This window comes from Zalophus californianus, chromosome 7 (assembly GCF_009762305.2).
Source record: "Zalophus californianus isolate mZalCal1 chromosome 7, mZalCal1.pri.v2, whole genome shotgun sequence".
NCBI classification, from domain to species: Eukaryota; Metazoa; Chordata; class Mammalia; order Carnivora; family Otariidae; genus Zalophus; species Zalophus californianus.
The window spans coordinates 136,692,432-136,720,263 of NC_045601.1; the positions used below are offsets into that span (position 1 = coordinate 136,692,432).

Here is a 27,832-nt window from a genome sequence, read left to right on the forward strand (position 1 = left end):
AAAGACAGCCTAAAGAACAGTTCACATAGATGGTTTTATGTCTGTACAATTACATGCATATACATATATAGACAGGTGCCTGAATATACACCCATATTCTCTCCCTGGATACACTAATTACCTGATTTTGCATTCTTTTCATTATTGTATCTTCCTCTATATTATACTTAAGACATTTTTACAACAGGTAGAATTATATTGACTCTATGATCAAAGCTCGCTTGCCTACTGCGTACATTTTTACAAGGACCTGTGTACAGTTCTTTAAATTGACTCACTGAACATGAGAGCTACAAGCCCTCTTAGAGAGGATCTAGTCCAACCTCCTCAATTTACAAATGGGGGCTGTTTCTGCAGATGTTGAGTTACTTGCCCAGGATCCTTCAATTAGTGGCAGAGCCAGGACTGGAACCCAGAACCAGGGTGCCACCTGTGAGTCCTTAAACATGACAACAACGAATCTATTCTACCAATTCACTGAATGGCCACTCTGCTTTCTTTCATTTCTGAAGCACTCAGCTGAGTAACTGATGGGGCAAAGTGTCATGGGGATTTTCTCCCCCTCCCACCAATCTGGGTATCTGTAAGTAAAATCTGCCCTGTAATTGCCACAAATATACGTGAACAAGTGCTTTTCTTGGGCACTCCATAACAATATGCATTCACTACCTTGCTTGTAACACAAGAAGTAGCCATTTCTAGGTTGAAATTTACCCTACTCCTGTATGTGCCAATGCGACTATCTTAATGATTTGCTATTTGGATGTGATAAGAGCTAAAAACAAGTCATGGTCTATTAAGTCAAAGAAGACGTGTGTTAGGGGCACCTGGGTGGCTCAGCTGGTTAAGTGTCCAACTCTTGGTATCAGTCCATGTCTTGATCCCAGGGTCATGAGTTTGAATCCTGCATTGGGCTCCACACTGGGCATGGAGCCTACTCAAATTAAAAAAAAAAAAAAAAAAAAGATGTGTGTTAGGTGTATAAGCTAGCAATTCCCTATTTTTTATGACTCCTTGCGAAGTCTCAGGATTGAGTTATACCAATTCAATGCAGGTTCTTTCTATACCATAACCTGTAGAAGCTAATTTATGCCAACTTGGTGTTCACATATCTACATTATTGCTTAAGCACATGGAAATTTATTCATCACACCAACCCCTTTTATATTTAAAGATGATGCCAATGATCATGATTACCATACCTATATACAGGTTTGCCTGAAAAGACTGCCGTATTTTCCAGATCATAAACACATTTTTTTTAAAAAGCAGGCATTGCTTTAAATCTTATGGTCTAGCAGTTTGAGGAGGAATGGCAAGCAAGGCAAGCTGTCTTAGGTTCGGTGCCAGGCACTGTCCTAAGCACTCTTCACACATGAACCCATGCTTACATCCACCTGAAATAGCTACTAGTACCCTCGTTTAAGAATGAGAAAACTGGGCATGAAGATGACGGGTAACTTGTGCAGGGTCACACAGCAAGATGTGAGAAAGTTGGGATTTGAGCTCAGAGTCTGTGCCTTTATCCACTGCTCTATGCTCCCCTTCAAGATGGGTCCACTGCGAATAAAGCCCAGAAAACCGAGCACATGCACACTCTTTCAGAGACTATCACCCACACAGCTGTCCATGTCACCGGTTCGGGGTCCTCCCTTTCCAAATTAATTAGCAAAGTCTTATCCATTACCTACTTTGTGCCTAGCGCTATAAGAACAGCCAAGTTGGAAACATGAAATTTAAGACAGGATCTCATACTATATGCAAAAAATTTACTATCTAATTAGGGAGGCAAGTTACACCTAAATGAAATAGTGAGGGTAGCGTTAGGGGCTATCACAGCATCGGCAGACATGACGTGTGTGGAGTATCTGACAGCTAGATGAGTTCTTCCTGTTCACACTGTCTTGAAGCTCGGCATCTCGATGGCTTCAGACACTTTTTCAAAAAGCTTTCAAAGAACATTCTGGGGTCTCGGGCCAGTCTTCCTCTAAGAACCATCCACAGAGAACATTTTTAACAGTGAACTGTCTCTAACAACTGTCACCAACCGCCCTACTGAAGCAGCCTTCTGTCCGATAACCTGACACAGGAATAGACACCAGCCTCTACAAGCTGTTAATCTTGTTGCAATCATATCTTATGCATAACGAGGGATTTTACTAAAGAAAAATCACTAGCCCTCCTAATTAATTGTAATTGTCTTTAGTGACATTAATTTCACCTACTATCTCCAGATGATCATCAAATTAACTTAAAAATTCCTCAAAAGATACTGAAGCAGCTTGCAAAAACTCTTCCCTGAAAACTTTTATCTCTGGCCCACCGTTCCTCTTAGCAGAAATGTTTCTTGCAATTGCTCTTGAAGAATACCTACATTTGCATGAGGTGTCCTGCATAGCCCATATCTAACTCTGTATCTGGTGAAAACCAGATGCATCAGACTTCTGAGTATCTGAAATTGTGAAATAAAATGTCTATAAATATCCCAATACATAGTTTGTTGCTTATAACATTGGTTCTCAAGCTATAAATAGTAAAGACTATTCTCTATAAATGTAGTACAGCTGTTATTTGAATTTTAAGAGGCAAAGACTACAATTGGGTAATTCAAACAGCAATTTACTTTTTCCCACCAACTATCCTTAGATTTCAAATTGGAAAATTTTGCTCAATTTCTTCTTTTTCACCTTGAATGTATAATGTGATACTCTTAATTAAGCCTAGTATATAACTTGGGTTTTTTTTAATTTTATTTATTTATTTGAGACACAGAGAGAGAGAGAGAGAGCAAAGGATGGGGGGAGGAGTAAGGGAGGGGGCAAGAGACTCCACACTGAGCACAGAGCCTGACGCAGAGCTCAATCCCAGGACCCTGAGATCATGACCTAAGCCAAAATCAAGAGTTGGACGCCCAACCAACTGAGCCACCCAGGCACCCCAAGCCTGGTATATAATTTATTCTTGTACTTTAATTTCATTTATTCTGTCTAATCCACTCTTTTATTCATCTGAACACGAAATTTACTTTCATCCACTATTTTCATGAATGTACAAAAAACAAATCATAAAATTATTTGGGCAATGCTAACATTTGTCGTTTCTTTTTTTTAACTTATTTTATTTAAATTCAATTAGCTAACATATAGTGTATCATTAGTTTCAGACGTAGAGTTCAGTGATTCATCATTTGCATATAACACCCAGCGCTCGTTACATTACATGCCCTCCTTAATGTCCATCATCCAGTTACCCCACCCCCCAACCACCTCTCCTCCAGCAACCCTCAGTTTGTTTCCTATGATTAAGAGTCTCTTCATAAAGTCTGAATTCAAAAGACCCCAGCAGGGCGCCTGGGTGGCTCAGCCGTTAAGCGTCTGCCTTCAGCTCAGGTCATGGTTCCAGAATCCAGGGATCGAGCCCCACATCAGGCTCCCTGCTCGGCGGGAAGCCTGTTTCTCCCTCTGCCGCTCCCCCTGCTTGTGTTCCCTCTCTCGCTGTGTCTCTGACAAATAAATAAAATCTTAAAAAAAAAAAAAAGAGTCTCTTATGGTTTGTCTCCCTCATTTATTTCTAAATAAAAAATTGCTATATTGGTAAGTTATATACAAGTCACAGTTTAAGGAGTGACATATATCTGATCAGACTTTCAGTGTTTACTGTAAGCCTTCATGCTAGGTATACAATGACAAGCAAAACTGACATGATGTCTGAAGCTTCATGAGAACTTCTATATCTTCAAGAGACATTCTAATTTATGTTTATAGAGCCTGCATGGAAAACTCAGCCGTACCCATAAAAAAAACATGTATTTTGTGTATATTTGCAAATGGCTCTTTATTAATTGAGCTACATCATGTTTGGGGGCTGCAATGCAAAAAGAGTTCATAAAATACCCAGTTGCCACCAAAAATAAAAGTCTTGGAATACCAGATGTTTCTCTGAATGAACACATATGAGTTAAAAGTTGGAAAGCAGGAAAGAAGCTTTTTTTCTTAAAGATTTATTATTTACTTGAGAGAGAGAGAGTACGAGCGCATGGTGGGGAGTAGGAGAGGAAGAGAGAGAATCCCAAGCAGACTCTCCACTGAGCGCAGAGCCCGACCTCAGGACCTTGAGACCATGACCTGAGCCAAAACCAAGAGTCGAATGCTTAACTGACTAAGCCACCCAGGCGCCCGCAGGAAAGAAACTCTTAAGAAAAATGAACTGGCTATAAACAGTCACTGCAAACAACCCCAAAATAACATGGATCTCAACACCTTCTGTATTGATTGCTTTCTCCCCAGCAAGTAGAGATCTATCCTGCCTGAAACAGAGAAGACATAACATAGCAACTTTAGGCAGGATGGATCATTTTCAATCACATTTATTAAACCTCTACATTCATTCCAAAATGAACAACTTTGACTAGCACTGCCTTGGGTGCATTTTGTTGTAGGTATATTATATCTCAATAAGGCTGATTGTGAAGAATATCACCTAGGAACCAATCAGTTTGGGGTAAAATCAGCTCCCTTAACTCTCTTCCTTCTCTTTATTGTAACCACTGCATATTCATATTAAAGCCACTGCACTTAAATCTCAAAACCACACGTGCAGAATGGTAGACAAAATGCAAATGATATCCACATAAATCAATGTGTCTCCTGTTTAGAAGCTATGATCATCCACTGGCCTAAAAAGATGTTTTAATAAATCTTGTCTTTGGTTCTTAAAAGTTGACATCAGGAAACCTTATTCCCTATTACCTCAAACGTAGAAAAAGCAAAGAAAAGAAAAAGTACTGAATGCAATCGTTAGATAAAAGACAAACAAATCAAATTCATAAAAAACAGCGGAAAATTTCAGTTATACCAAGGAGTGAAAATGTAAGTGGAATGCTGTCAAATTACCTACCAATGCTGTTTTCTTGAAAAGAAACCCAGAGGTTTATGGGTTTTTCTTTTTTAATAACATGTAAAACTGGACAAAAATTATACTAGTCTGGCAAGTTTTTCTTCATGGACTTAGGTTACTGGCATCTATGAGGCTTCAAAGTTGGCTTGATTTTATCCCAGGTAAAAGTTTTCAGAATTCTGAAAGGTATGAAAAAAATCAAAGGTAGTTCACATGTCTCCACTGACCAATTCCCTCTAATAGTTCTTAGTTTCGGTCACACCTCTAGATATGGTGTGTCTGCAAATTTAATTAGGTGATAAATGTTTCCAGGAAGCCTAGCCATACAAACCATCCAAACCTTGCAGCTCTGAGAAGAGAATTCAAATATTTAACATCTTAGATGGGGAAGAGTAAGACTTTTGTTCTATTTGATCCAAATCTCCTTAAGACCCTATTCCAACAATTACGGAGAGAAACTCGGAGTTCAGACATAGAAGCTGGTTCTCTGGTCCTTACAAAATTTCACACTGATTTCACTGAGTCAAAAGTTCCATTCTCTTTTTAGAAGCAGGAAGGAAAACAAAATGATTACAAGTGACTCAAAACAAAGTAATGTGACTGTGCTTCATTAGTGAGAAGTTTTCAGAGCACAGCCACTGAAGACATCTGTGATGTTAAATCTTGTGACTTAATCCAGCACCTTTATTACCATGGTTGGTATTACCCTTGTTGCCTGCCTTTAGATTTATCTTTGTGGTGATAGATAACATACTAGCTTTAGTCATAATTTTAGATTAAGGAATAACCACATGGCTCATCAAAATTTAAACGAAGTACAATACTGGGGCTAAAATTTTTCAAATAGGATAAAGATCAGGTTAAAATGAAAATGATCAATGTCAACACAAAAAAACTGTGTCTGTATCTTTAATTCTACCTCCAAAGTGGCTTAACTTTAGTACTCATCAGAAATGCCTCAGTGCACCCATTAGCATTTGTCTCTAACGTTCTTTTCCACTAAACAGAGTTATATCCTGAAACAGTAAGTACTCATTATTCTGGAACATATTTTTGCCAGTGAACAAGTACACTTCAAAAGTTCTGAAGAGTAGCTGAAAGACCACAATTAAGAAGATGCACACCTGGCCAAGACCTGACAATTTGAGCATGTAGGAAAAAGGAGTGTGGATAAAAAGTATCTACTAGAGCTAATTCAAATACAACACAAAGCTTGATTGTTTCAACACAGATCAGGCATGGATGCACTTGACTGCATGCACCCTTCCCATCAGAGCATTTTGAGAAATCATCCGTATGGTTGTTCACATCACCATTATGCAGCACGCTACCTGAGCATTCTCCCTCTGCCTTGTGGTTCTTACTACTGCTTTAATAATAATAATAAAAATAATGCACTAATTAAAATAGCTAACATTTATTATTTACCAAGCACCAGAAATAATTCTAAATGGCTTTATCGATTTTACACAAAGCTGGAAATTAAGGCACAGCGAGGTTAAGCAGCTTGCTCAGGATCACCACGCTACGAAGTGCAGGTGCCAAGATTCACGCCCAGGGGACCCCAGACTGCAGAACTAGTTCTTCTGATGCTGCTTCATCAATTAGGGAAGGAAAATTCCAAATATTCCACTGGCATCTAACTTGGCTTGGCATTCTGTTCCTTTTTGGTACTGAGCACACTTTCTCAAGGGAAAAGTAGTCTTAGGAAGGAAAAACATCGATGAAGGGAGATACTAAACATAAGATAAAACTCTCAATGAGCCAGAACTCTGACTTGGGGTGATGCATAGCTGTGCTTAGGTATTCTCAATTTTTTTTGAATTTTTTTAAGATTTTATTTATTGGAGAGAGAGAGAGAGAGAGAGAGCGCGTGCACAAGCAGGAGGAGGGGCAGGCAGAGGGAGAGGGAGAAGCAGGCTCCCCGCTGAGCAGGGAGCCTGATGTGGGACTTGATCCCAGGACCCCCAGATCATGACCTGAGCCAAAGGCAGATGCTTAACCGACTGACCCACCCAGGTGCCCCAGTATTCTCTGCTTTTAGACAGTGGTACAGCCAAAAGTCAGCATGCAATTGCTGGGTTTTCATAATCTTAAGAAATAAGTTCTTCACCTCAGTGGTATGAAATATCACCCACAGAAAAAGGGAAATGCATCAAGATGGTCACAGAACGATGAGCAAAATTTTACTTTATCTCTAATATCCTGTATTTTCTAAGTTGTCTAACAGTGAATGAGCACCGCTTTTCTAATTAAAAATCTACATTAAAAGGTTACTCGAGATCTCCCAAAGAAAAGGAAGGCTATATGCCTCTCACTTGCCTTGCAGGAAGAAAGCCTGAGCCATGCAAAAGTCAGCTGGGAGTCCCTAAAAAGTCAGCCACACAGACGCTTGGATTATAAATAATCATAATAAAAGTAGAACCGTTTTGTTGGTTATTTTGTCAATGTACAAGTGCTTTGAAGAAGGAAAGCTAGCAGGAGCCATCTTAACACTCAACTGCGCAAAGACTGGAAAGCCAAACTTGTCTGAGGCAGAGAAAACTACCCGCAGCCTTTCTGGAAGCCTGCCAGTTGTGGAGCCAAGGTGCCCGGTAATCCCAGTCAGGAACTACCCCCGCAGCCCGCGGCTGCTACAGATAACAACTTCCGGGGAGCAGCCCCGCCCCCTTCACTCCCAGCAGGTGAGAGTGCAGGGGGTTTTCTCCTCGTCTCAGGGGACCAGCTGCTGGGCTTCTGCCTTCCTGCTCTGATTTCGGAACCAACGAGGCCCAGCCATGGAGCTATGACTCATTAATGTTTCATAATTGTTGGAAGATATATCAAAAGAAACTTGTTAATGAGGTGCTCATTAAATAAAGTCTGTAATGGCTTATTTCATAAAGTCTGTATAGTCTGAATAAAGGCTTATTAATAAAGTCTGTAATAGCTTACTTAAAAATATAAACAGATTCAAAGCTGTCCCCGTAGAATGCCATTCTCGTGTGACTTCCGTTCCAACGTGCAGTTTTGGACACCGTGTGCATGCCACGAGCTGCCCACAACCCTTGCAACCCCTGGGGTTCTGACTTACCTCGAAGCATTCATTGGACATGAGCGCTTCCAAATTTAAAAACAGCAACAACTACAACAACATGCCAACAGCCATGTGGGCAAGCAGAAGATGCAGGATCAATCCAAGGGCCACTCAGCAACCAGAGAATGAGAGGTGCCCTTAACCCACCTGCCTCTCGAGGGTACCAGACCCCAGGTGAGGCTGGAGGAAGGTGTGTGGCCACCCTTCCAATATCTTCCCCTTCTCTCTCCATGACAAGTGCAGGAAAAACTTCTCAATAATCTGACTCGCTAAATCAGGATGCTACAGGGGTCCACCCCGGGGAGCAGACAGTGGCTCTGGCACTCTAGGAAGTCATCACTTTGCCTAGGACAGCACTCTCTTCCATTAGTTACCTACGTAGAACTTGCTGCTGAGGCCACTACACAGGTGGGGCAGAGGACATTAAACAGATGAACTTGGTCAAAGTCTGCATGACTCCTTGGCTGGATCAACCTTTGCTTAAGTAGTACTAACAGCTATGGCCTCTGCTTGTCAGCCCAAGGCAGTAAGAGTCAAAGTTGTAAGGGTCTGGTATCACATTTGTACTGCCATCATCCCAAAAAGCCACGCAACAGTGCAGAGCCTATCATTATGTAATAATCCAATGCAGAAATTAAAGGTCTCGTAGGGCCCAGACTAGAAGCAGGAGAACCACAAGTGATGTGACAGACATAGCCTGAGGATGAACTAAAACCATTCCACCCACAGATTCATTCATGTACCAAAGCACAGCTCTTCCCGTAAAATGCATATCCACATTTTTCATGGCATCCAGGCATAAAACACCTAGAGGACACCGACTTTGTACAAGGCATACGCTTGCTACTGGGGCAAAGAAAGAGGGAAGAAACAGAGAGTAAGACAAGGGGCTCTGCCCTCAAGTTTACAGTCTAGAAGGGACAATAAGCCATTTGCACAAATTCTTCAGGAACATGGAGCTGGTTATTATCCTCCACTCAAGTGTTCAGAAAATTGACTCAGCACTCCATGACTGAACTCACAGAGCTATAATGAACTGACAGTAAATGAACACAGGGCACTTTGCAACTATCATTTTACTTGTTAGTAACATCAATAAGTAAATAAGCAAGCAAGCACATAAGCATGCATGCACACACTAACAAAACCAGTAAGCTGTGCCTCAAACCTGTAAAATACTCTAGAAACTAGTGTAGAAGGACCAGAAGCTTGGGAACAGCTCTTCACAGACCCATGGTTCCCGAGCTGTGTGACCAGAAGTCCCTAGGCACCCTCTTCAAAGCACGCCTGTCCAGCTGTGCTCACCTCCCAAGGGGATCCAGCCGACCTCTGGGGTAGAGGTGGCAAGTGCGAGGTGTACTTGGACAAAGGTAACCATAGGATTCCTATTTGTGCTCTATCTCCTCTCCACCTTCCACAGAGCTCCTCAACTACCAATGGGGAAAAAGAAGGTTGGACAGTTAATGAAAAAATAAAATGCCAAGCTCCCTCCCAAAACTCCAGAGCAGTGCTATGGCTGACGCCTGGCCACAGTGAGAAACGGGTGCTCCAAGTTCTGAAGAGGAGATACCCCGATGATCATTTGCTAAGATGGTGCAAGTGGCATGGAGCCCTGTTTGCATTTGTCTGCCAACCTAGTCCAAGCGTATGAGATGCCAGGCAGTTTCCACTTGAGGACTGGCCTCCACGCAACAGCCCCCAGCATAGGCAGCACCAGACACTGGCCATGGCCTCTGCCCTCACTAACAGTGCTCACACAAGGACGTTCAGAGTTATGACCCTAGTGCCATGTGGCCGTGGGCGCTGACGTAATACCCCGCTGCAAAATTAGAAGTCTTTATTAAAGGGCCATATTCTGCAAGCGAGAACCCACAAGCAACTGAAGAGCTTTCATGAAAAACAGCTTTTTAGAAAATCAGAGATGTAGCATTATTTTCCCCCAATTTACAGGCCGTGAAATGCACATCACTTCCTAGAGTACAGCCTTTCTCGATTCCACTTCACTCCCGGAAGGGCAGTGTCATTATTTTTCCCCAATTTACAGGCTGCGAAATGCACATCACTTCCTAGAGTACAGCCTTTCTCGATTCCTCTTCACTCCCGGAAGGGCAGCTGGCGTGGTCCTGAGGACACAGGAGCACCGGTGGGACGAGCAGTGAGGGGGGCTTCGTGCTCAGCACCGCAAGGCTCCAGCCAGCAAGCACCCTGCACTACAAGCACGCGAGGGAAACAAAAGTACTCTCCAATAGCCTCATTCTACCCAGGGGCTTGGTGCAATGCAGGAGATGCCAGGAGCAGGTAGCTTTGGTTTGATTTAAGTTTCTACTTGGTCAGATTCCAACAAGAGTTTTCAGTCTCCCCTCCCCTTCCCATGCGCCTGCCTCTCCAATTCTCCAGCAGATCAAGAACCAGTCCGCTTGCGTTTCCACAGCAGCCCCTCTTCGGCAAACACATGTGAACAAGCTGGCCCTCTGCAACATTTCTTTTCCCCATTATTCAGGGCAACAGGCTGTGGCCACATGGATGAAGGAAGGACACCAGAATGATCCCGAGAATGGATTCAATGCTTTTTGCTTTTATTTTTCTGCTCAGCAATCATACCAGGGTCACCAACATCCCTAGAAAGAACTCACTAAATAAGAGAAAGGCTTAGGGAGGAGATTCCTGTCACTACCACCTACAGCCAAGTCTATCCAGGATCCAGACATTTAAGTCAAAGACTGCGTTTAAGTTAATTAAAACAAATAAACAACCTGGTAATGGAAGCAGGCAAAGATCTGCAAGCATGTAACCGATCTGAAATCTATTTACTTTTACACTGTCATTAGATCTCCTCTCTCCGAATCCTGAAATAAGAACAGTTCCTCTGCACTCAGCGTCACACCAGGAATACTTTCTGACAGCATCTGATACATGCTGCTTAATAGCTGTTTAATCACCAGGGCTGACTAATCAAGTAAAAGGCTTTGTCTTTCCAATTTAAAAATTGCAGCTTATCTAATAAGTCCCTCAGACACTTTTAAACATTCCAGCAACAGAATGAGACACACGTGGCTGGCTCTCTGCTCCCCAACATGGCCTATTGCAGTCTCCAGATCATTGAGATGGCTTTGGGGGAGAGGCTGAAAAGTCAAGGCCATCCAGAAGTTGGCACTCGGGGCCACGCCTAGTGCCTTCTCTGTTCCCCTTGCTTCCCCACCCCATCCTGTTCTTTGCTTCCAGGGGTGGAGCAAAGGGAGCACCCTGAGGGTAGGGAGAGGCTAGAGAAAGAAACATTGCTTGCACTCCTCCCCACTTCCCAAGCCCAGAATGATGGCTCAGATGTTTTACCCACACTGGGAACAAAGAGAAAAGCAAGCACACACTTCATGTTCATTCATGTAAATGTACAAAGTACTTAGAACATCAAAACTTTTCGTTATGCTCCTCTTTAGTTTTTGGGTATTTCTGCACACAACAACTGGATAACCTAATCAAAATTTCTGAGGGCACGCATCACTCCCTTATTAAAAAGAAAAGGGCCACAAATATGCATGCATATACGCCTGCATGATACATTTTTTTGAAAAAGTATTTTAAGAAACGGGGTGCCTGGGTGGCACAGTCGGTTAAGAGTCCGACTCCTGGTTTCAGCTCAGGTCGTGATCTCAGGGTCCTGAGATTAAGACCAAGGTGGGGCTCTGGGCTCAGTGTGGAGTCCGCTTGAGATTCTCTTTCTCCCTCTTCCTCTGCCCCTCCTGCTCGTGCACTCGCTCTCTCTCTCTAAAATAAATAAGTCTTTAAAAAACATATTTTAAGAAAACAACTGGTGAATTCAAAGGAAACTACTGTACAGGTGGTTCTAGGAAATAACCCAAATATATTTTCCCAATTTTAGAGTGTCAATAAAAAAATGCCAAACCAAAAAGATTATGATAAATAAATAAGTCCAAGAATAAAATATACTCACTTAACAGGTGCCAGAGAACCAGATATATAAGTAAAAACACTTCCTTATTTTGAATTTTTAACAGCAAGGTCTTGAGTCCCTGTCTCCAGTATAAACCATCGGAACAAGAGTCACCGCCCTGGGGACTAGGGCAATGAAGTCAGTTGCCTCAGGAAGAAAAACAGAAGCACAGAAACCCAGTATTACTGAACACGATGTCTCAGCACCTTCAGACGGTGATTTCCTCAGAAATCAGTTTATGGCTAGGGAGTACTAACTGTCTATGAATCCCCTACACTAAATAAAGCCTACTAACCATTAATTACATCCAATGAACAGAACACAGTTGAGTACAACACACACTTTCCGAGAACGTACTGTGTCTAAGGTAACAAGGACCAGTACCCAATAAGTAGAATGCAGACCTGAAAGTCCAGTCACTGCAAAGACAAAAAAGTCTCCCAAATGTGGACACTTTCATCAAAAGTAATCAGAAACTCCATATTACTTAAAAGAACTGTAAGGTCTCCGGGGCACCTGGGTGGCTCAGCTGGTTAAGCATCCAACACTTGATTTCGGCCCAGGTCATGATCTCAGGGTCATGAGATCGAGCCCCATGTCAAGCTCCAAGCTGGGCATGGAGCCTGCTGATGATTCTCTCCCTCTCCCTCTGTCCCTCCCTGCAGCTCTCTAAATAAAAAAATAAAGTCTTGAAAAAAAAAAGGAATTGTAAGGCTTCCTACTTTAATTGCTCTTTTTGAATGTTAAAAAGAACTTCATTTATTAAACTTGAAATGAATAAGAAACAATATTAAAAACAAAACCCAGATTGGGGGCACCTGGGTGGCTCAGTCGGTTAAGCATCTGACTCTTGGTTTCAGCTCAGGTCATGATCTCAGGGTGGTGAGACTGTGCTCTACTGAGCGCAGAGCTCGCTTGAGATTCTCTCCCTCTGCCCTTCCCACCCTAAAATAAATAAATAAATAAATAAATCTTAAAAAAAAAAAACAAAACCCAGAGCAATGAGCATTAAGTGTCCCATGATAATAAAAATAATAAAATTATCAACACTTAGTGCGTGCAATGTGCCAAGCACCATGCTAATTCCCACAAGCCCTACAATGTCTGTAACTCTATTTCCATTTTATAAATGAGGAAACCAAGGCACTAAGGGTTAAGGGACTTGCCCAACATTTCACAGCCAATAAGTGATTCACACATAAGCAGTTGGTTCCCAAAGTTCACAGTGGCTCTTGGCCACTATACTGTTCTGTCACAAAGCTTAATTATTTATACCCAACTAATAGCCACAGAAACACTGCAGAAGGCAAAAAAAAAAGATTTCCCTTCCTTGAGAGTAAAATCTTTGGCTCAGATATGAGGTAATTTACTATACTTATGAAATTTTAAACTCTGTTTAGGTTTTTACCTAGATTGGTGAGTTTATTTCAACACATCAAACTCCAAAAGCAAAGACGTATCCTGTACCATTCCAAAAATTCAACAATATATACAAATAAAGAGGATGCTTTGTTCATTTTTTTTAAAGATTTATTTATTAGAGAGAGAGAGCAAGCAAGCAGGGGGAGGGTCAGACTGAGAGGGAGAGAGAGAATCTCAAGCAGACTCCCTGCAGAGTGCAGAACCCGACTCGGGCTGGATCCAAGGACCCTGAGATCCTGACCTGAGCCGAAACCAAGAGTCAGAGGCTTAACCAACTGAGCCACCCAGGCGCCCCATTTTGTTCAAATTTTAAAAGAAAAAAATCCTTTAACATTTATAGTATGTGCTTTGGCCTGAAGGACCAAAAGTGCTGAAGCTGCTCACAAAGGTCATAGGTGATGTACCACTAGACATCACAGACACCAGGGACAGTCAACTAACTGCATGTCAGAGTCTACGGGTGACCTGTGGTGACATTTCCAGCAATTCCCAGGAATGGTGAAAGTTAACAATGTGGTGAGTACTTTACAAAACTAAATTTACCCAATGTTTAAATTCTAATTATGTCCTTCCTTCTGTTGTTAAGAGGTTTATTTTATTAAATGAAGTATCAAGATACAGTGGTGTTTTTGTTTTAGAGTGCTTGCTTGGCACATTTAAAAGAAGTTAGAAACTCTGTTTATCCAAATTTTTATTTCTATTGGGTTGGTTTTTGTTGTTGTTTTTTAAGTAAGCTCTATGCCCAACGTGGGGCTTGAACTCATGACCCCAATATCAAGAGTCCTATGATCTACCGACTAAGCCAGCCAGGCGCCCCTATTTCTGTTGTTTTTTTAAAACTGGTTCTCAAGTCTGGGAACCAATGAGCAAGGACAGCTAGAAGTCACTCTTGGAAAAAGCTAGTTAAATAAGAACCTGGCTAGAGAACTTTAAAAAAAAAAAAAAAAAAAGAGTCCCTTAGGAATACAGTAGACCAGCAATTTTGGAAAATTATTTCCACTGCATAATTCATCATAAAAGCTCAGACTAAGCTGTCATCCTCAAGAGAGGAATATCATTCTATCAAAGCCAGCAATACTTCAAGGCTTCAAAAATACTTAGTTATGTTGCCATGCTAATGTTACCTATTTGTACTGTAACTCTAGATCAAAAAAGCAGATGTTTCAAACTGGATAGGGTTGCTCAAATTTAACACCATTATCTTGATAAGCTTTCCCAACCACACTACTCCCTACTTACTCAAAACATTACCCTTGAAACAAGTAATTTTAAGGATCTCAATGTAATAATGTAACTATTCCCTGTTACAATTTGTATAGTGGATTCTAAACTTTAATTAACTATATAAAGAGAAGTAGTTAGAGAACAAAAGGACAAAACAAAACAAAAAACCCTAAGAGTGTGTTATTCAATTTTTTAAAAAGGGCAATTACAACTGCAGGTTCAGCCTAAAAATCTTTACACATTCTCTGTTTAGCTGGGATAATAGATAGGTGGGCACACAAACTATCAATTCTTTTTTTTTTTAAAGACTTTTTATTTATTTATTTGAGAGAGAGAGAATGAGAGATAGAGAGCACGAGAGGGAAGAGGGTCAGAGGGAGAAGCAGACTCCCTGCTGAGCAGAGAGCCCGATGTGGGGCTCGATCCCAGGACTCCAGGATCATGACCTGAGCCGAAGGCAGTCGCTTAACCAACTGAGCCACCCAGGCGCCCCAAACTATCAATTCTGAAGGCGTGCTTTATTAAGCCACAGAACTTAAGTCTAATTAAAAGGTTTATTAATCTGTTCAACAAACTATATGTGGGTTGACTGTGGCCTTCCAAAATGTGGGATAAAACGACTTGGTACTGGTAATGCAATGTCTGTGTCTGTCACCATTGTTTGCCCCTGCTGGTTTTCCTCTGAGGCTCCCAGCTGGAGATACAGGAATATTTGTGGTCCTTGGTGGTGGATCAATCTAGGGAGGGTCTCCTCAAGACAACACAAAGAGCTAACGGCAAAAAGTAAAGCTTCCCTTTCCTCAAAGGCTTCCTTCCTGTTCCCTGTCTTCTAAAAAAAACCCCAAGACTCCCAACTTCTTCCCCCAAGGGAATGACACACAGATGCTTTCCTCACACTCCTTCTCACAGTAGCAAAGCTCATCACACCTCCAGACCAGACACTGCAGGGCTGCCCAGAATCAAGTAACTCCACTCTGCTTTCAAAAGAAAGACCGAGAGAGCACAAACCAGAAGGGAAATACGTGCGCGCGCGCGCACACGCACACACACGCGCACACACACACACACACACACACACACACACACACACACACTCTAACCAGAGCTGGCCCCACAATGGAAGATAGGAAATACCACACTTTGGGAGGGTTGTAACCGAACCCTCAGAAACAAAATAAGCTGCCCAAGGACTCTTGAAGCAAACAGCTCTGGAAATGTCATTTCTCCACTGCCATCCACACACACTTATTGCATCAAACAGCGGCCTGACTGCAGGAAGAGCTTAAAATCACCGCTTCCCCCAAAAAAGCACAACCGTGCAAGATGAAAACTAACCGTCAGGTCCCAGTCAGATGATTTACAATCCCCTGTAGGTGCATACAGAAGCTGCGGCCCTAGCCGAGGCAGGAGGCGCGTAGACGGTCTGTAAGGGACCCAGGCTCCTCCGCTAGCTGTAGCCTTCAGATAGCTGGAGTTCGCGGCTGTCTTACTTCACCAGACACCTTCAATTCTTGCCTCAGCTAGTGCAGGCAAACAGAGCCTGTCAAGAACAGTGGCCCTGTCCTCCGGCGTTTACCTAACACTCTGGGAAGCAAGTTACAATGCTACCCGTTTTGGCTCCTATTAACGTTACCTACTTACTCTGCTGGACTCCACGCTACATGTTAAGTACACGTGGGATAAATCTGAAATTTAGGCCTTAAAAAACTTTACAGATTACCTAGTCTAGCCCTCAATTTTATAGATGTAGAAAGTCAGATGGAAAAGGGCTGACGGCTAGCTCAAGGACATAGAGCAAGTGAGTGGCAGAAGCAGGCAGCACCCCACCCTCCAGTTCATCCCGCCATGCTGACCCTCCACATACACGGGGTCCCCAGGCTCTGTGGCCATACAGAAGCTGAAGCTGGGAGGGCTGCATCCTTACAGAGCCCGCAGCAGAGAACGGTGGCCCACAGGCCACTCTAAAGCTGAGGGACCTGTGCTTCCCAAGAGGTCAGTATCCAGGCAAAGGACAGGCAAGAGGCAAGTACTCTGCATCTAGATAATTTTAGGTATTTCCTTCCCCTGCTGCCGCAATTCAAGTAAAAACAAATCAGGAGAGGCATTTTTATTAAACACACCTGACTAGGGAGTAGGAGGCCTTTTTCTTTTTTTTAAAGATTTTACTTATTTATTCATGAAAGAGAGAGAGAGAGAGAGGCAGAGGGAGAAGCAGGCTCCCAAGGAGCAGGGAGCCCGATGCGGGACTCGATCCCAGGACCCTGGCATCATGACCTGAGCCGAAGCCAGACGCTTAACCATCTGAGCCACCCAGGCGCCCCTTTTTCTTTCTTCCTTAATGGGAGAGAATTTATTTAGCTTTGTGAGGCTCTATGTTCGCAGTAATACATACCCTTGGCGCGGGAAGGCCCTATGAAAGTTCCATAAATTACCTTAATAAGGTAAAAATTTAGGCTGATTTTATGAGGCTTTCCTACATTAATTTGAAGAAAGTTAATGGTTATGAGTACATGATCACAATCAAAATGGCAAAATAGACCAAAGGACAAGGTGTGACACTGGGCTTTAAAACCTGGTTTATTAAACTGGACCCAAGATTCTCAGCCTTGACTACACATGAGAATCAACTGCCAACCATGTGAGTTAACCACCTTGGACATTCAACCTGGTCAAGCCTTCAGATGTCTACATCCTCAGACTTCTAGTCTTCAAAGAGGAGGTTCCAGACTTTGTGGGACAAGTCATACCTACTTTGCTCCGTCTGAATTCCTGGCCCAAAGAATCCATGAGCCTAAGAAAATGGTTGTTTTAGACCACTAAATTTGGGGGCATTTTGTTGAATTGTAACTAGGACATCTGAAGAGCATTCAAAAATCCCAGTGCCTAAGGTGTACTACAGCCGAATTCAGCCAGAAGCTCTGAAGGTAGGACCCAGGCATCGATGTTTAAAGCATCCAGGTGATTCTAATGTTCAATCGTGTCTAGACCTCTGCTGTCCAAGACAGTAGCCACTTGCCATATGTAGCTGTTTAAATTTAAATTAATGAAAATTAAGTAAAATTTAAAATTCATTTTTGTTGCACTACCCATTTATCAAGAGCTCAGTATTCATATACGGCTGGTGGCTACCATATTGGATGTAGATATAGAGAACATTTCCATCATCCCAGAAAATTCTATTGGACAGTACTAGTCTAAACCAGTAGTTGTCAAAGTTTGGTCCTGAGCCAACAGCATCAGCATCACCTGGGAATCTGTTAGAAATGCAAATTCTCAAGCCACATCACAGACCTACTGGATCAGAACTTTTTGGGGTGGGGCTCTCTAAAACTCTGATGCACACTTAAGGGTGAGAACTCCTGGTCTTGTTACTGCCCAAACCAAATCATTTTCCCCATCACCTATCTCATACTTAAATCTGCAAATTATCAACTTTTAATTCCATTATAATTAAGAAAATAGTTCATGTTGGCATACAATTTCAAAGGTGTATTTTTGTGTTGGCAAGCATGTTTGAGAAGAAATGCCTTTCAGTTAGCAAAGGATTCTAAAAAGTTTCATGAAGATGCTCTCAGCTATGTATAATCATTAAGAAACAATCTTAAGGTCCAAAAATATTTTTTTATTTTTATTTTTTAAAGACTGTATTTATTTATTTGTCAGAGAGAGAGCACAAGCAGACAGAGCAGGCAGAGGGAGAAGCAGACTTCTCGCTGAGCAAGGAGCCCGATGCGGGACTCGATCCCAGGACCCTGGCATCATGACCTGAGCCAAAGCCAGACGCTTAACCATCTGAGCCACCCAGGCATCCCCCATAAATATTTAAATGGTTAAAAATTATGAAACTCAACAGACTATTCAATTATTAAAATTATAATTGTGAAAATGATATAGCATAACAAAATATAAATGGGAGAAAAGCAAAACACAAAATTGTAACTGCAAATTTGTCTATTACTTGGACAAGGACAAAATGAAGGTAGAGGAAAAAGACCTGCTTAGGCTTGGCCAGACAGTGATCCTACCCCTTTTTCTTTCTGCCTTATATCTTATAGATACCTATGAAAAAACATTTTAGAATTATCTAAGGAAGCAATTTTTTAAAAAAGATACAATTGTGCTTTGATGTGAAAAGTCCATTGCAAGAACAATCTGGTAAAACAGTTCTGTCACTTTGTCAGTGATTCAGTGAATTGTTCATCTCAGAGAAACAGGAAATCCAGACAGGACTCAAGCAAATAATGAGGCTTAGATGGGTTGTCCTATTCCTGAGTCTACAAGAACTTCTTCTCTCTTCTTTTCTGTTTAACCTTAGGTCCAACAATCAAATATCGGAATTACGGATTTTTATAAATAAAATTTTAAAGATGTGAAAACTTGACTTCTTTGTTTATTTAGTTTCCACATAACTGTTGGGTGATAAAATGTCCAATAAACTAATTTCCAAGGAGGAACTTTTCACATTTTCTTCTTACATTTCCAAGTCTAAAGTCCCAGAAATATTTTGTAGAGTGACTCTCTTTGTAAAGATAGCTCCTGGGGTGCCTGGGTGGCTCAAACAGTTGGGTGGCCGACTCTTTTTTTTTTTTTAAGATTTTTTATTTATTTATTTGAGAGAGAGAGAATGAGAGATAGAGAGCACGAGAGGGAAGAGGGTCGAGGGAGAAGCAGACTCCCTGCTGAGCAGGGAGCCCGATGTGGGACTCGATCCCGGGACTCCAGGATCATGACCTGAGCCGAAGGCAGTCGCTTAACCAACTGATGGGTGGCCACCTCTTGATTTTGGCTCAGGTCATGATCTCAGGGTCCTGATTTCAAGCCCTTGACAGGCTCCGTGCTCAGCAGGGAGTCTGCTTGAAGCTCTCTCTCCCTCTCCTTCTGCCTCTCCCCCTGCTCACACAGGTGCGTGCACCCTCTGTCTCTCTCTCTCTCTCTCTCAAATAAATAAATCTTAAAAAAAAAAAGGTAGCTCCTGAATCCCACATAAATCAACTGTTGGTTGTTTTAATATATGTTTTCAGATAAATTTTAGCCTTACTTCCTTTACTGACAGCTCTGTTGTTAGTAAACAATTTCTTACATTATCAAGGCACAATGTAATCTTTCTGGGTGTTTCTGTGTTGGTTTCTCTGCTATTCTGTTTCCTATGCTGGTAATGTTCTCCAAACTCCTTTAAATTCTAAATGCATAAACACCTTCTCTACCCTAGCTACAGGGAAGATTTGAGAAAGGGTAAGTGTGGCTGAATAACTCTGAGAAACCTTGAAGTCTTCAAGAAGCCTCCTATTTGGGGAAACTCATTCCTGAAAATTCCTTAAAAATATGAGTGCATGGCGTGTGTAATTTTTGTTAAAAATCAGAAACAATCCAAGTTATCCACTTATCTCTAACTAGACTTTGCCAGAAGCAGCCAAGTTAACTGGTGGGGTGATAAACTGGCCAGTTTGGTATCATGTAGAAAAATTTTCCCACCCCAACAAGCATCCATATTTTTAAATTAAAAGTAATTCCAAAAAAAACTCTCAACTAAAATTTTAGTGATGCAAAAAATAGGATCTTTCTACTTTTTACAGCTTTTTTGTACTGACTGTAGCTAATTATCTTCATGAATGCTGGTAATTAAGCATTGTCTAGGGCAGCTACTACCTTCAATTATAGCATTTACATATGCTCTTATGGAAAAGGAAATCATTATTTTTATTTCCATTGTTGGAAGTTAAATATAAAAGAGATTGGACAGGAGGTTTTAATAAACTTTTTTTTCTTCTTTAGCAGTGAAGAGAACTTACAAAATGCTTCCTGTGTGTTGGGCATTCTTGAATCTACGCACGAGATTACAAAGATGAATCATATATCATCCTTGCCCTGGAGAAATGAGAGTCTAGCTGCATTCAGCTACATCCGAGCAAGGTCCTTAACACAGAAGACAGAGATCAGGCTGCCTTCATTTTAAACCAGCTCTTATAAAACTACCTTACATTTTAACAAACAACACACTTAAAAGTAAAAAGTAGACCATATATAGAAAACCATCATTAATGTCCTCAAAAAGAGACAGAAAATACAAAAATAGGATATTATTTAAAAAAAAAGTCAGAGGCCAAAAAATGAGCTCTTGGAAATTAAAAATATGATAGGGTAAAAGAAAAATTGAACATTAAGGGCTATAAGATAAACTGGAGGAAACCTTCCAGAAGGCACAACAAAAAGACAAGAAGGACACACATTTCCAGGTCAAAAAGGCCTGTTGTGATTATCTCCAAAGTGGGGAAGAAAAGAATATTCTACAAGATTCTAGAGAATGAAAATCTATGTCACATCTAAAGGATTAGAAACCCAAATAGTGGGGCGCCTGGGTGGCTTAGGTGGTTAAACGTCTGCTTGAGCTCAGATCATGATCCTAGGGTCCTGGGATTTAGCCCTGTTGTCAGGCTCCATGCTCAGCAGGGAGCCTGTTTCTCCCTCTCCCTCTGCCACTACCCCCTTCTTGTGCTCTCTCTCTCTCTCTGTGTGTGTGTGTCAAATAAATATATAAAATCTTTTTTAAAAATTTTTTTTAATTTACAAAATTAAGAAAAAACAAAAAAGAAACCCAAATAGCTTCGGACTTTTCAACAGAAACACAGGAAAGTAAAAGACAACAGGACAACCAAATGTCTTTAAAATGAAATTTGATACCCACCTAAACTATCAATAAGGTGAGTGGTTTCAAATATCTTGATGGTTTCAAAAAACTTTACCTTCCAAACACCCTTTCTAAGGAAGCTACTAAGTATATGCTCTACACAAAATTAAGGCAGTAAACCAAGAAAGAAAAAGGAAACAGAAAAACAAGAGATCCACACAGAAGAGAGGTAAAGGGAATCCTCAGAATGATGTGACAGGCAACCCCAGGATGACAACTTTGTCAGGCAAAGAAGACAACGAGTTCATAAAGGAGCATGTTGGAAGGCTTAAGGAGAAATGTCTTTAAGAAGATGAAATCAAGAAAGTCCCTAATATGTTTAAATGTCTTGAAAGGAGATTTAGGCAAGAGGCAGAAAATTTAAATGTTGAATTAAGGATAAGTACATAGAAAAAGAAGCAAATTAAAGAAAAAGGAAAAAATAAAAACAACTGTTAACTCCAGGAAAAACAAAAAATTTTGTATGACGGGAAAAGAAATCATAGAAGAGCACATGGCTCAACTGTAGTTGACTATATTACATAATCACATAAACACTAAATACTGATAAAATCAAAAGTATATTGGGGAAATGGGGGATGGGAAGAATTTGGGGGTGGGGTGGGGACAGGGTATAGAAAGAGAACACAGAACAAATAAAACCTAGCACTACCAGCAAGTTATTCAGAAATATGGAGGGAAATTCCAAAAGAATGAGCTAAAACTGCTATATGTGGCTGTCTCTGTGGAAAGAAATGAAAAAGAGGATTCCTTTTTTTTTTTTTTAAGATTTTATTTATTTATTCATGAGGGACAGAGAGAGAGAGAGAGAGAGAGAGGCAGAGGGAGAAGCAGGCTCCCAAGGAGCAGGGAGCCCGATACAGGACTCGATCCCAAGACCCTGGGATCATGACCTGAGCCGAAGGCAGACGCTTAACCATCTGAGCCACCCAGGTGCCCAAGGATTCCTTCTTTTTTATCATAGATTTTATAAATTATAAAACTACTTCACACCTTAAATTATGTACACTAAATTATGTACGGCTGGCTCAGTCAGAAGATCCTGGGGTCATGACTTCAAACCCCCTTATTTTAAGTAATCTCTTCTGATTACTTAATCGGAAGAGATTACTTAAAATTTTAAAATTTTAATAAATAGAGTACACTGATTTTACATACACACACACATATATATATACATGCACGTGCGCACACACACACATATTCAGAACCCAACCTCTTACCCACTAAACTTGTGTTTTTCAAATTATAAATTTATAACCCATTAGTGGGTTGTGAAATTAATTTCAGTAAGTCAACCATGACTTCTAAAATGAATTAAAACAGGGGCGCCTGGGTGGCTCAGTCGTTAAGCGTCTGCCTTCGGCTCAGGTCATGATCCCAGGGTCCTGGGATCAAGCCCCACATCAGGCTCCCTGCTCAGCGGGAAGCCTGCTTCTCCCTCTCACACTCCCCCTGCTTGTGTTCCTTCTCTCTGTGTCTCTGTCAAATAAATATATAAAATCTTTAAAAAATAAATAAAATAAAATAAAGTAGAACAGAGAGGGATAGGAAGTAATAGATGCACTGCACATAGTAAAATTTTTCATGAACCTCCTCCATTCATGCACACACACACACACAGCGTCCATGATGTGTATTTTTAACTGTGGAATGGGAACAAAATAATTTTTAAATCGCTAATCTACACTGCATTATAATTACTTTTAGTTTTGGTTTTAAAAAAAGTAAGAGATTCCAATCCACCTTTATTTTAAAACAAAGGCATGGCAAACGCTGACAGCTAATGAAAGTATTCCATTAAAATACTCTTTAAAATACCACTATTATCATGCATGAAGAATGATCACTCTTATATTAATGAAATCTAAATGCTCTGCTTTCTTACAACCGACTATAATATTTGGGCTAGAGAGAAATATAACAAACCGGAAAACAGAAGAGAATTCAAAGTCACCCAAATAATTTTATAATGTGGAATATTACTGATTCTTAGGTGATCTATTTTTTAAATTTCACATAACTTCCGCTAATTTCTAAATTTCTGGTCTACAAAGATATCTGAACAGAAGGAGCCGTCCCAGGCACCTTTGGAATAGCAGGTGAAGCCAACATGGAAAAAAAGTTGCAACATAAAATACGTAAACAAGAAAATATATACATAGTGGACCTGGAGAGGTAGCTTTCTTCCACTGACCTTCGAGGATACACTTTACAAGCTACACTGCAGTGTGGAAAAATTGGGCAAGAAGCTAAAATTTTGATGCTCTTTTACTAAGAGCCTAAATTAAGCCCATTTTTCTTTTAACCTAGCTAAGGTACATATGCACATTGCTTTAAATGCTTACCCAACAATTCATTTTACATAAAATAACAAGAACTTCTATAGAAACAAGTTCCATTATATTCTCTTCATGATAAAGCTTCACTTCCTAAAAGTTATAAAAATCAAATTCATAAGCCATCCATCTATATTTTTAAAACCACCACTACCATCCAAAGTAGATGTAAAAAAAGAATGAATATTAATATATGGGTATTTAAAGACAGAAAAGGTATTTGCTGAAATACACATAAACACTATATTCATGTGCATGTATGTGTGTTTGTGTGTTTCTGAAAATATACGTTGTTTTTGGAAAGATGAGGGAATGGGAAGAATAGGGAGAGACAAGAGGGCAAAAGAGGACTTTATATATCTGTTCATACTGTGGTTTTTGAACTGTTACCTATTTGGGCAAATCAGGGGTTCTCATTCTCGTCCCCCCGCCTGAATTGCCTTGCTTCTGCATCCCATCCCATGCACTTCCACAACCCCTACTTGGTACCCTCATCACACTACGGAACCTACTGAGTGCAGACATTTGCTGAGCGCCTGCTATATACAGACGAGCTGCTATTCCGGGCATGGGACACAAAAGTAGGTAGGATAAGGTACCTGCCTTCAGGGAGCTTGCAACCTCAGAGGAAAACAGAAGAGGAAACAGGTCATTTCCAAATAATATGGTACATATAATGGCAGAAGTATAATCTAACATAACCTACTGCATTGTATTTCAACTATTTTTCCCCTCTCTCTTCCCACATCTCTCAAAGGTGCAAACCTCTGACATAGGCGCTAGGCCCACAGTGATCTTTGGATCCTGTGCTGAGAAAGGATCCCATATGATGTAAACTTCATAAATATCTCCTGAATAGTAAATCAACAGTATTTTAAGAAACATGTTCATATGTCTTAATGTTTCAAAATGGTGATTGATATATATGCCAACTATTAACCTGGACCCCTGTGGTGTATTATAATCTTAGAATTTCAAAACAAATATCTTTAACCTCAGAAGCCCTATGATCTTTCAGTCCTTAACATGTAGTCTTGGCTTTTATTCCATAAAGGGGGGAAATCATGAAAGCTAAGCCTACCTGTTTCTTCCCCTGGAAATCAAAGTATCCTTGCTTGTTTTTACTGGTAAGACTGAAAACTTTCACCCACTAATTTAAAATTTCTATTCATAGTTAATACATTAGTAATTTCTTGCAATTTTCAGGAAAATAATAATTCTCACTTTGACACAGGTTTGCCAATATTATTTAAAGACTTCTTAGAGTTCAAGCCTTGAACTTCTAGGTAAGAAAAAAAATATTCTCACCTTTCCCTGAGCTCTATCCCAAAATAAATGATAGAAATGAATTGCCAACATAACATGAAGCATTGTTGTAATTAATCAACCCAGAGCCCAAGGGAGGAATCATTTCTATTTTTAAATACACTGCTGCTTTAAGGGAAAAACCTGGTGGAGAAATATGAAACCAGGCTACATAATGAAACTCAAAAGGCATTTGGTGTCTCCATCCTTGCAAAGACAGTAATCCTAACCTACAAGCAGCACTGCTGGATAGACTCCACTCAAGTTTTCTGTAAACTGAGTGACCAGTACCCAGGTAGAAGCCCACAGAAAGGGTCCCTCCACGAAAGAATCCTATCTGTCAGGGGGACAAAACAAGAGAACTCCCATGCTTCAATGCTATTCTTAGTTTCAGATAAGGGGCTATTCCAATAAGCCAGCAGATGGATAAATCCCCAAGTCACCCTACAAGTCTTTACTTAAAAGATCCTGATTCGTAACTGCAGTGGTGGCCCTAAAAATGTCAACTAATTATGTAGCATTTCTAACCACCTATCTATAGTTACCATTTCTATCCAGGTTCCACAAAATTAAATGTTTCTCTCCACAAATCGGAAAGCTTCACTTCATTAAACAGTAAGCTAACTGCAGCACTCCCTATGGTTAAGAGTGACAAGGAGCAGGTGCCAAACCAGCAAGGAAAAACAGAAGCAGTGGCTACATTAACAGGAGCTCATATTCTACCTGTTTCCCAGGCTGCTTTGAAGAATCTGGCCCAGCAGAATTTGCAGAGGAAACAATAAAAAAAAACCAGTTTCAGAAAAACTGTTGATGATGTGGACCTCTAATTTAATCTGTAAATACTGAAATTTACTCAGCTCACTAGCACCATGAAATATACAACTACACCACTAGGAATCTATCTAAAATACTGTAACTCTTTAAAATGTATCTAAAAATATTATCCAAGGATACATCTATTACTGAGAAGCATTTAACACACAACATTTTAAATATAACTTTAGCTATTTACTATCACCCTATCTGCTATAGGTAGCAGAATGTTTGCAAACTAAATAAAAATTTCCACCCTCTGCACAAAAAGCAAATAACTCCCAATCTTACCTCCTGACAACTTCTTCCCCCAAATTTAGCAAAATTGTGCCTGAACACCACATGATTATAGAATAGAGGCAGCTGCGTCCTTTAGCAATAAAATAACACTACTTCAGTCTCTATTCAGTGAAAAAAATCTCCCAAGAGCAAAAAATCACTAAATTGTAGTGCATCAATCAACAGGTGACTTTTAGAAACACACTCATACTCATGTCCCAGAGGAATTAATTCTGTCAAATCTGCCGGGTTTTTTTTTTTTTTTCTTTTCTATTTTTACAAGCTACTGCATTGCTATACTGAATGAATTCCAACCATTTTCTTCTCAGGGGCTTACCAGAAAAATGCCAAATATTCAAATTATTTTAAGGCATTTTCCCATACTGCTGCGTGGAAGAGAGCAGAATTAATAAGGATCCAAGAGTTACCACTTTTCAAATGCAAATATGTTGCCATCTAGTAAATGCAGACCCTTTTTAAACATCCCCCCAGTGTCTACACAGCTCAGGGCACCACTTTTGTTTCCCTGAAAATCAAAATTCGCGCATTACATTCAGGCATTATCTCGACCCAGCACCAACAAAATAATAGATTTTAAATGGTCCACGCCTGAGCCTGCATCATACAATACTGTTCTGCTTTATTATGAGGGTTCCCCCCCCATTTTACAAAGTCCCTAAACAATTCCGCCAAATAAAGCAAACTGTGCAGTGGTAGGAAAAAAAGAGGGGCACTGAGTTCCACGAAAACAAGGCCTTGGCATGGTCCCTTGCCCGCCTCAGGCCTCAGTTTTCTTATCTGTAAAATGTGGGACTGCTCGTCTCTGGGGTCCCATCCGGCCCCCTCTCTCCGGGTGCCCCGAAGCCGGCCAGGTTTTACGCGGCGGACTGGTGCCGGCTGTGGCCCCAGTGCCCGGGCTGATGCCGCTCTAGATGGGAGGGGACAAGGAGGGGGGGCAGCGGGAGGAGAGGAACTTGGACTTGCCACAGCTTCAGAGAGGAGCGTGCGACAAACTTGAAGCCGTCCTCCTAACAATAGGGAAGAGCACTCCCATTTTCCGGGCTCAAACTTGCCGGGGACTGCGGGGTGGGCTCCTCCTGCCCGCCCTCTCGGCGCCCGCTTTACCTTTCTCCCTGTTTGGTGTTAGAAGGAGGAGGGTGCAGGACCGTTTGATTCCCTTCCATCTCCACCACGCACTTGGTGTTCAGTTCCAGTTCTGAAAGCAGAAGGGAAGAGGGCCGTTGCCGAGCCGAGCATCCGCGCCCCCAGCCCCTTGGGCGCGGGGCTCACCCGGGGGGGGGGGGGGGCGGCGGCCGAGCCGGGAGCCGCGCGCCGGGGGCTCCGCAGCTAGTGCGGCGCCGCCTCCGCCCGGGCCCCGCGGCCCCGCCGCGTTCTCGCCGCCCCGGCCCCGCGGCCCCGCACTTTGCAAAGTTGCCCCCGCCCTCGGCCCGACCACAGATAAAAACGAGCGGAAAGCTCCTCACCTCGCCGGTTCATGGGCCGGACCCGGACGGCAACTTTTACCTTGGTATCCGACATGTTGGCGGCGCCCGCTCGGTCCGAGGCGGCCCCTCACGCGCCGCGCCGCCGCCGCCGCCGCCGCCGCCGCCGCGCGCCCCCCGAGCGCGGCCGCCGCCGCTCCGCCGTGTGCTCCGCGAGGCAGCGCCGAGGCGCGCGGGCCATCCCGGGGGAGCGCGACGCGGGGCACGGCCGGGCCCGGGGAGGGGCGGGCGGGCGCGCGGGGCGGGGCGCGGCGGCGGCGGCGGCGGCGGCGGCGGCGGCGGCGGCGGCGCCGCGGGCGGGAGGAGGCCGCGCCGCCGGGCCCAGGCGCCGCTCTAGCCGCG

General features: G+C 41.9%; 1 protein-coding gene across 7 annotated transcripts in view; it reads right to left on the bottom strand.

Moving 5' to 3' along the window:
* Window positions 1-27,610, bottom strand: part of KIF13A (kinesin family member 13A) — a 204,652-nt gene extending 177,042 nt beyond the window's left edge. For all 7 annotated transcript variants that reach the window (XM_027601410.2, XM_027601408.2, XM_027601412.2 and 4 more), the window contains exons 1-2: window positions 27,473-27,610; window positions 27,114-27,204 (exon numbers count right to left, since the gene is read on the bottom strand). In XM_027601410.2, coding sequence (XP_027457211.1) covers window positions 27,114-27,204; window positions 27,473-27,527 — 146 coding nt within the window. In that variant the 5' untranslated portion in view covers window positions 27,528-27,610. The remainder of the gene's footprint in view (window positions 1-27,113; window positions 27,205-27,472) is intronic.
* Window positions 27,611-27,832: the final 222 nt, after the last annotated feature.